The sequence below is a fragment of the Equus caballus genome, chromosome 16 (assembly GCF_041296265.1).
Source record: "Equus caballus isolate H_3958 breed thoroughbred chromosome 16, TB-T2T, whole genome shotgun sequence".
NCBI classification, from domain to species: domain Eukaryota; kingdom Metazoa; phylum Chordata; class Mammalia; order Perissodactyla; family Equidae; genus Equus; species Equus caballus.
In genome coordinates this window covers 49,638,321-49,648,542 of record NC_091699.1, presented here as the reverse complement: position 1 = coordinate 49,648,542, position 10,222 = coordinate 49,638,321, and the positions used below count along the sequence as shown (strand labels likewise).

At 45.3% G+C, this 10,222-nt stretch overlaps 1 protein-coding gene and 1 long non-coding RNA gene across 4 annotated transcripts in view; one reads left to right on the top strand and one right to left on the bottom strand.

The window, feature by feature from the left end:
- The first annotated feature begins 567 nt into the window (after positions 1 to 567).
- The window catches only part of LOC138918037 (uncharacterized), a 44,728-nt gene continuing 35,073 nt past the window's right edge, over positions 568 to 10,222 (top strand). For all 3 annotated transcript variants that reach the window (XR_011426910.1, XR_011426908.1, XR_011426909.1), the window contains exons 1-2: positions 568 to 1,074; positions 2,333 to 2,435. This is a non-coding gene — a long non-coding RNA (uncharacterized lncRNA). The remainder of the gene's footprint in view (positions 1,075 to 2,332; positions 2,436 to 10,222) is intronic.
- Positions 6,084 to 10,222, bottom strand: part of PRKAR2A (protein kinase cAMP-dependent type II regulatory subunit alpha) — a 120,490-nt gene continuing 116,351 nt past the window's right edge. The window contains exon 11 of the mRNA XM_001916256.5: positions 6,084 to 9,977. Coding sequence (XP_001916291.1) covers positions 9,844 to 9,977 — 134 coding nt within the window. The 3' untranslated portion in view covers positions 6,084 to 9,843. The remainder of the gene's footprint in view (positions 9,978 to 10,222) is intronic.

The following is a 10,222-nucleotide window of genomic DNA, read 5'->3' as shown; positions in this document are numbered from 1 at the left end:
AAAAATGTACAACTGAAATCTCACAAGGTTGTAATCTATCATAACATTAATAAAAAAAAAAAAAAAAAAAAAAAAAAAACTCAGGATAGAGCAGAGGGAATGACTAGTAGGCCACAAGCGGGGCTGCAGGGCGATGATAGTGTTCTTGATCTGGGTTGTGTTTTGTGAGTCTTTGACCCGTGAGAAATCATTGAACAGAATGCCTTTGTTTGATGCACCTTTCTGTACTTGTTATATTCCATGCTTTTAAAAAATTTAAATTAAAAAAAAGGTAGGAGCCCACCTGGTGGTGTAGTGGTTAAGTTTGTGTGCTCCAGTTTGGCAGCATTTGGTTTGCAGGTTCCATCCCAGGTATAGACCTACACACCACTCATCAAGCCATGCTGTGATGGCATCCCACATACAAAATAGAGGAAGATTGGTACAGATGTTAGCTCAGTAACAATCTTCCTGAAGCAAAAAGAGGAAGTGTGACAAAAGATGTTAGCTCAGGGCCAATTTTCCTCATCAAAAAAAAAAAAAAAAAAAAAGAGGCAAAGCAAACTTTGCAGAAGGTTCCCAGTGGGTGGAGTGAGGAGGACGCGGGAGAGATCTTGGCTGTACCACTGGACACTCAGCTCAGCAAAGTCTCCCAGAGGGAGGAATAAATCTGGAATGAGCAGCATGGAGCTAACACTCAAAGCCACACTGTTCCTGACAAAATCTCCCAGGCAGGAATAGAGGGAAACCTAGAGTTGCCCCCTGAGACACTCCAACATTTAACTGTAGTCTGGGTTAAAACTGGCAACAGAAATTGGAAGAAAACCAGAAGAACTGGATGTTCCTGAGAAGGTGGTTCTTGAAGCAGGAGGGAGGAGTCCATCATGGTGAACTTGGCTCTGCAGGTGGAATTCACTGGGGACTGCAGGGATGAGCTGTGGTGAGAATGGGAAGTGAGGAGGCAACTGCAGACAAGTCTCAAGTCTTTTGCCATGAAGGGAGAACAATGGGGCAGGAGCTGGAGGAGGACATGGGGAGCAGAGAAGGAGCCCTGAGCTTTTGACCAGCCACTTCTGTTTTCTCCCTAAAAACAAGGCAAGGCCATTGCTGAGGGGGGCAGGGGTGCAAGAGGTTAGAGGACAGGGCCAGAAGCCAGGCAGTAAGCACAGCAAGGGACCTGGAGATGTGGGATGGCAGGCCAGTGCTGAGCAGAGACCTGCCTCAGGGGTGTAAGTAACCAGGCCCCAGGCAGGGCAAAAGAGGTTGTTCAAGGGTGGAGGGAGCGAGAGTAGACAAGGAGGTCGAAGCAGCCCTTCTGTGCTGGAGATCACAGTTGGGGAGCTCCCCCGATCCTGGGAGGGGGAGGGGTGTGTGTGCAGCTGCTGCCCCTCTGCCGCACTTTGTCCCTCCTATGCAGCCCTGTCCTGGGATTGAGGAAGCGTTCCTCTCTGCTTGGGCCCGGGGCCAGAGGAGGGATAGGGATGGAGTGCAGGGGTAGCGTTGTCCTTGGATTGGACGTCTATCCAAATCCCCTTCCCTGCCTGTTCCTTAAACTGAGCTGGCTATTCTCGCTTAACCCCACACCATTGGGCCTCGTGTCCTCCCAGGGACCCCAGTGCCTAAGGGTTGGATATACAGCTCAAGTCTGGAACACAATGTTCCCAATGGGAGAAGGTGTGGGACTCAGGTCCCCAACGACCCTCCCTCCTCCCCCGCACCCATAGCCCTTGGACTTGGGCCACGTGGGGAGGGCTGGTTGCAAATCATTGCTAAGATTTTTTTTCCTCCAGAGCAAAGGGCAGGAAAATTACCAAGAAAAGGATCCTGCAGGGCCAGAGTGGAGGCAGGTCCCAGCATGTCCTGGACGTGTACACCCTGTCCCCTGCACGTCCAGGCAGCAAAGAGCCCAGAGGGGCACTCTGAGAAATCCCCATTGTGCTGGAAGCTGGCCGTCTCAGCGGGCCCCACTCCAGCATTTTTAATGTACTTTTGCATGCATGTTTTGTAAACCTAGCCCTTGAACCAGTTCCGAGGTGCGAGGCTAGCTTTTCCGGGATATAAAACTAGCTTTACCCATTTATCAGGTATGAGGATAACCCACTTTGGTTTTCAGTTGTGAGGTCAGCTCTCTGTCAGGGAGTGGGGGTTGCTTTTGCTGTGAGCTGAAGATGCCCAGCTTAAAGTGAGAACAGGGGGAAAGACCACACCAGCCACTGAACCGACTATAGTTGGGCCTTGGCCCAGCTCAGGCATGTGAGGGGCCAGGCTGGAATCTCACTGGGCTAATGCCTGTGGGAAAGCCAAGGGCAGCAGGGGTGGATGCCCTCCCATAAGCCTGTCTCCTTCTTTACAGAAAGGAGCAAGCCGAGATCCTAGACAAGCTCTCCAAATCATCCTCGTCTGGCCAACCTCAGCCAGGAGCTGCCATCCCAGTGGAACCATCTAGAGTTACTGAGGTAGGGGCAAGTGCCCCGAGTTGGGAGTCTGGGGGTCATGTGCTGTCTGTCCCCCCACTCTGTCCTAGTTGGGAAAGTGCTCTGGCTCCCAGAGCTGGAAGGGGAGACCACCCCTTGTCTGGGGTCCAGGGCGATTCTCCAGGCCTTTTGAGACCTTTGATTTTCCAGGCTCTTTTGAGCCTATGTGTGGCCTCATTTTTCACCCCAGGCATGGGGCTAGCCGCACAGCTCTGAGACAGGACGCCAGGGGTCCAATGTGGCTTGTGTGCTATTCTGACTTGCCTGGGACTGACACACATCTGCCCCAAAGGCCTCTCTTCCCTGCCTGCCCGCCCTGCAGGCCCCAGACTTAGCTGCAGGTCCCCTGTTCATCCAGCTGCCCAGGCTGGGCAGGCACAGCATTGTGTACTAGAGGTGTCCCTTCATGCCCAGACCTTCCATTTTCAGAATGAAAATGTCTAGTTTGACTATGCTTAGATGTTATGCTGGAAAGTGCTGGTTTGCTTATCTGGTGGATCTGGACTTGACCTCTTCCTTTTTTACCCATTTTCTAGAAAAAAAAACTGTATACCCCTGCCTCTCATTCTGGGGGTTGGAGGACCTGGCCAGAAAGGAGATTGCTGGATCCTGGCTTCCAGCCGAATACACAGTACCTTTTGACCATGGCTCAGTGCAATTCTGCAGAGGAAGGAAGGGGTGGGGCCCATGGCCAAGCAGACCATGGAGATTTGGCTGGTACTATCTGTTTCGACTGCCTTCCCCAAGAGCTGACTGGCAAATGCCCATTCTTCTGCCTGTCAGGATGGACTGATTGGTGAAGAGCTGCAAGGGGTCGTGCTGGCTTTCCTAGTGTCTAGGGTAGCTCCTAGTCTCGTGTTGGTTTCACCCTGCAGCCTGGTCAGCCTCCTGCCCTGTAATCCACAAATGGGCTGGGCAATGCTTTACTTTGTGTACTTAAAGACAAGCCGGATAACTGTTTTTGTAGAACAGAAAGAATTGCCCACAGGATCAAGGATTCTGGTTGGGAAGAAGTCCAAGAGGAAGGGGTAGAAATGTCACACAAAAGAGACACTTTTAGAAAAATCTGACTCTTAGCACGTCATCACAGAAGGCAACCCAGGCCAGAAAGGCATCTCTGGCCAAACTTCATGATGGTACTTAGGATGACTAGCATGAAAATGACAATTTCTGAGGAATCCCTACCTGTAGGGAATCTTCCTTCAAATCTTAAATCTAGTCTTTCTCCTTTCACAGCTCTCTTAATGCTTCCTTAACCAGAATTGTGTGATGTAAGCTAGAGCAGTAAGGGACACTGCATGCTTGTGTATCCAAACTACTCATTTTACGAAGACGTAACAGCAGACCAGACAGAGAAGAGCAGCATGACCAAGGGCAACGACAGGCATTGGGAACATGATCATTCTTGAAATAGGAGACCAGGGCTGTTGTCTGTGAGTCCAGAAACGTGAAGATAAGCTCCATCAGCACTGGAGGAAAGATCCAGGAATGCCCTGCTGGACCTCAGTATCATTACTCTTGCTAACTCCTGGGGTTTAAACAGTGTCAGGAATATCTACAGCAGGTCATCAAGATTTGTTCAATGAACAAATGAGCTGAGTCAGAACTAATTTCTGACATTCGAATTCAGAACTTGGATAATACTTATCTGAATTAGCAAGTGATCATTCACTACGTTCCTGGTTGACACTCTGCATTTTATCTGCATGATCTAAAACAATCAGGTAACAGTATGCATCACTGGCCATATTCTGTGATGGAACATTTGTCTGTAGAGAGAATGAGTAAAGGAAGCAAAATTCATATTTAACATGACGTCTTGTGAAATGACCCCAATTTCCTTAACCACATTATAAGTAATACTGTTTTAATTCTGTTGTTATAAAATTGAAGCACTAAGATTGCTGAGGATATATTCAGGTAACTTTGATGGGACACATTTCTAGCTTCCTGTTAGAATATACACAGAGGGCCAGCCCCATGGCCGAGTGGTTAAGTTTGCGCGCTCCACTTCGGTGGCCCAGTGTTTCACTGGTTTGGATTCTGGGCATGGACGTGGCACTGCTTGTCAGGCCACCCTCAGGCGGCATCCCACATGCCACAACTAGGAGGACCCACAACTAAAAAATATACAACTATGTACTGGGGGGATTTGGGGAGAAAAAGGAAAAAAAAAAGATTGGCAACAATTGTTAGCTCAGGTGCCAATCTTAAAAAAAAAACATACACAGAAAACAAAGTCTTTCTGTGCTGTTCACTCTTCAAGGCTGAGACTGTGGACAATACGATCTTGATGATGCACTGGCACTTCTTAACTGTTTATAATAATACTATCACCAAAACCACAAAGGCCAAACTATATTTAAGTTTTAAAGCCTTGGAACACGGCCAATTTTGTTTTGAGAGGGTTCAACTACCAGTTTCTTGGGCCCCACACGGGTATTTTGTAAGTTCACCTAGTACTTGGCCTTTTTGTACTGCCAGGTAAAGGCAAGATCAAACTGGAACATGAATTTTTTTTTTTTTTGCTGAGGAAGATTGTTGCTGAGCTAACATTTGTGCCAGTCTTTCTCTATTTTGTATATGGGAGGCTGCCACAGCATGGCTTGATGAGTGGTGTGTAGGTCCACATCCAGCATCCAAACCCACAAGCTCTGGGCCGCCAAAGCAGAGCATGCAAACTTAACCACTATGCCACCAGCCCAGCTCCTGGAACATGATTTTGTTGTAGAATAAGCTTCCTTTGGCCACTTGGAAAAGAAAGAAACTGTAGGTTCAGTGGGCTATCACAGAGTCATTGTTAGTTCTGGTGATAGCCATGTTACAGAGAAGGAAATGATATAAGTAATATTGTCAGACAGGAGTTGTTTTCTGCTGGGCTTCAATGGTGAGCATATCCTCTCCGGCAAGGCATATATTGCATGCCCTTGCACACCATCCCCAACAACTCAAATACCATGTTGTGATGGTTAATTTCATGTATCACCTTGACTGGGCTGTGGGGTACCCAGATATTTGGTCAAAAATTGTTCTGGGAGTTTCTGTAAGGGTGATTTTGGATGAGATTAACATTTAAATCAGCAGACTTGAGTAAAGCAGGTTGCCCTCCCTAATGTGGGTGGGCCTCATCCAATCAGTTGAAGGCCCAAATAGAACAAAAAGACTGACTATTCTCCAAGTAAGACAGAATTTTCCCACCTGATTGCCTTATAACTGGGACATCAGTTCTTCCTAGGCCTCGAGCCTACCAGCCTTCGGATGGGCACCATGCTATCAGCTCTCCTGGTTCTTGGGCCATCAGTGTTGGACTGGAATGAAACATTAGCTCTCTTGAGTCTATAGCTTGCCAGCTCACCCTGCATATCTTGGGACTTAGCCCCCTCCATAATCATGTGAGCCAATTCCTAATAATAAATCTCTTTATATACACAGACACAGACACAGACACAGACACACACACCCTATTGCTTCTGTTTCTATGGAGAACCCTAACACACATGCCCAGGCCTCCTCTCTAATTTTCAAGATCTCACACCCCAATCCCAACAACGTATCTGCCAGATGAGTGCTATAATGGCTTGGAGCGCTAAAATGAGAGACGAACACACAACACAAGGCTGCACTGGAAAGTCAGACATGATTTGTCAGCCTTTATTAACCAAGAGCAAAGCCAAGCCCTAGAGTTTCCTTTTAAAAAACCAATCTTGTTTATGGCAAACAATGATTTAGTTATATATTCAATATTACAGAACAAGAATTGATCACTTTCCAATCACTTATTCTTCTGAGATGAAAATACAAGTGTAAACGGGTTAAAATAAGATTCTCCCCAATGATTTAAAAATAATTCCAATTGAAAGACACTTCAAACACTATATGTAGAATTCAGGACCAAAAAAAGACCTTAAAACATTTTACCTTTGAGGTAGCACAATAATGCTGAATTAGATTTATTTTATTACAATGAGCTTAAGAAAACAATGAGGAATCTACCTTTTAAGGTGGGCTAAATGGTTTTCTGCAAATCCCCCAGGAGGCTAGTGACAATTTTCTTTTTTTTTCTTTTTTTTTTCTGTACAAAGATAGCCCTGCAGTGTGTAAAAGGAAACCCATGGGAAGGCTGCTTCCCATAAAATAGACATTAGAATCATTGAGGAACGTCAGCAGTCAAGACAGGATAACAAGAGGTAATTGTAGTGAAAAACCAAAACAACTTGTATCTTGGCAAGATTGGTTTACAAGTGCATGTCAAGAACAAAAATTCCAATGTCAGCCAACTGAAAACAAAAGATAAAAGATGACATTCATGGGTCTTTTTCCTTTTTCTCTGTGCAAAAATGCTCTTTCAATTTTTCTAAATGAGAGAGGATTGTTTGTACACTGTGACAGGACATGGAAATGCTGCATGCCCAGGGTGCTGCTGGGTGCCAGTGGCACCTCTGACTACTCTACCATTGTGAGTAGAGAATCTGGGCAAGAGGATGAACATGACCTCCACTGGCTGGAGAGCCATTTCTTGCCACTTTGCTGATGAATTAACCATTAAGCTCCACTTTGATTTCTGAGAATCTATAGCAATTATACATAACACAATTATATATAAGAACTGTCAACTAAGAGGACAGAGCAGAACCCTTTCTTCAGAGAATATAACCAAAAGATAGTGGGTGTGATAAACTGGGGGCAGAAGGAAGGATAATACTGCAGGTTGGACTTCAAGGCTCTCAGGAACATTCTCTACCATCCAAAATCAATAGCAAAGCCAGAAAAGAGGGTGTGAAGCTCTAACCCATAGAAGAGAACAATATAAACAATTAACAAAGGGATCTCTTCCCAACACATACTCCTCCCCATGAGGCTCAACCATCAGTGTAGGGCTTGCCCAGCATAATGGGGGCACCAGAGCCCTGAGTGGGACCTGGTCTGCCACCTTTGATCCCCCATGCAGTAAAGAGAATTGAAACACAGTCAGACTCCTGGCACCTTGGTAATGGCTGTGTCCTATTTCATTTACACTGGTCCTTTTAAAGTCTCCCTTCCTCAAGCCAGGCCCCCAAGGGGCTCTGCATGCAGTGAGGGTCTGGACTGATGATCCATATACCAATCTGTACTTAGAGTAGGAGGACTTAAACCTGAGGAATTCTACTCTGTAAAACAGCAACCATCAGTGAGTCGGGGTGTCAGAGAGGCCTCTGTGAAGGGGAAGACTGAGTTGTGATATACAACAGAACAGGATGAGAAGGTTCATCCCTAGTAGCCTGCAGGAGTGACTCTGGCATGGAGTTCATAGCCAGTCCTAACTAATGCTGGCACAGGGGGTGTAAGGGGGGCATCTTCTCAATGTTTAAACAGAGTCCTCACATAGTCTGAGGCTAGACCTCTTTGTCACTCCTGAAGCCCAATATACCTCTTACCTCTGCAAGAAAAAGGTGTGGTTTTTGTCTGCTAAAGTCCAAGATCTGCTTTCTTAATTTATTTGATAATAAAACAACACCATAAAAAGAAGAACCTTGGAAAATTTTGGGAAAAACCACATGGGCTTTCCCAGTGCTAGCTGCCTGATTTGGAGTATTAGTTACAAGCTTTCACAATTTTGAGATCTGCAAAGCAGGCTACCTAGGGTAGTCTGAAAAGAGTCTTTCTGTTTTCACTTTACAGAGCACAAGAAAAAGGGAGAAGTGACCAAGGCTGTGGTGGGTCAACACTCTGGAAATCTCTTGACCACACTGTCCATGCAAAAGCAGAGAGCCTGGTTTATGTGGACAATGTAAGGTGACCATGTGGGTTCCATCATTATCCACAATAGGAATGACTCAAGCCCCAGCATATAATCTCTGAGGGATTTATTGAGTTATACAAATTAAAAAAAAAAATCATGTTGGAAAGGGCCTCTTGATTTAATATAAACTTGGCCAGGACATTCAAATTTATCTTTACGCAAATTTCACACTGCTCTTGGAATCTCTTATAGCATCTAATTCTAACTCATTCTAAAGAAAAAAAATTTCATTCTGAAGTATATCTAGTTAATTTGGATAACTCAGAATTCTACCTGATATAATTAAAAGCTAAAAAAAGTTTTAAAATATAAGCTAAATTAGTTTTCTCTGGGATTAACCTCTGGAACCCCAAACATCCCAACATCTTAATTAAAAAGGTCTTCACAGTAACTCTATCAAACTGTAAATTACGCCAATTTTTGAAAACTAACAAAAAGAGCTGATCTTTAGAATGAATGCCTGAGTGAGCTGACAAACTGACATACATGAATATGTCCAAAAGGAATTTACTAATTAGAGAAATAATTTTTTTTTAATTCCAAAAAATAGCTTCTTCTTTAACAAGTTTAAAAATTGATAGTTAAATAGCAAAGCTATGCAACAACGCTGGAGTAGGAGGAAAGGGCTCTCTCTGTAGTACAACCCCTTGCTCGCACACTGCCATTAGCCAGTAGGGGCAACTGGAAACAAGAGATGGCAGGAGTTGCCCAGGAAAGTATTCGGGTCAGATAAAGTGATGGCACCTCCAGACCCTGGCTCCTTATAATTAGACAGCAATTCATTCATGCAAATTGCACAGAGATTAAATAAAACAAAACAGAATCTACTAAAACAAAACAAAACAAACCCCGCCACAACCCAGAAAACCTTCCCTGGCTCTTTGCTACCTGGAGAATGTGCGAGCCCAAATTTTCTGCTCTAACGTGGGTCCCAATGACCAATCAGTGTGCTTTGGGGTGCTGACCTGCTGGGCCCTGGGCAGGGCCTCTCCCTAAGCATTACTGTGAGTTTGAAGACAGCTGTAATGTGTGCAGCCGTCAGCAGACAGTACAATGTCACAGGACCACAGACCTTTACCACCATCTGCCACTGTTTGCCACTGTAAAACCAAAGTTTACAATTGTGAACAAATGTGGACTTTCTCAAAGGACACATGAGGAGACTGAAGGCTACATTTCCTTCCTTGAGAAAGGCTGGGGGAGGGTGTCTACAGTTATACACCAGGTTTGTGCATACCTGTGGTAACATCCAAAAGCAAGAGCAGCAGCAAGACAGGAAAGGAAGATGTTTACACTTTGGACTTTGTATCAGGCACTTAAATTGTTGGAGAGACATGCCATTTTGAACCAAAGATGTGAAAATTGGGTTGGAGAAATCATTACAAATGGTCTAATAATGGGGCTTTCAGAAGCAAAGTGGAGGTGTAGGTTGAACCTCTACCCATCCCTTAGTGCTGACTTTCAAGTTTTCAAAATGCCCACGGCCATAGCAATGGCAGTGGCAGTGGCAACAGCAGGAACAGTTCTGTCATGTCTGTTTTACTGTGTGTGTTCTGTGGCTGACCGGAAGGTTTTGGTGTCACACTGAGAAGGCTCTGGGGTGTGGCACACCTACTGCCCAGGATCGATCAGATCCAGACTGGAGCCAAACATCTTCACCAGCTGTTCCTCATAGTGTGAGATGTTTCTCTTCATGATGTCCATGCAAGGTCCCAGAAGCCTCTCAAATGCTTGTACATCCATAACTGCATTGTTAAAAAGAGGTGAGGGAGAGAATGAATTCTCTACATCAACAATTCAAAGTCATTTCCCTTGTGCAAAACTTTTCTTAAATATACCCATTCATGTTATAAGAGATTGGGACACTGGGCACTTGGAAAGAGGAGGGATGTTTCTATCTGAATACAGCAGGACTGTGTCCTCTAAGTTTGTGACTTTGCCGAGTCCAGCAGCACCTGTACTCTCTGTCCCCACTCAGCCCTGGACACTT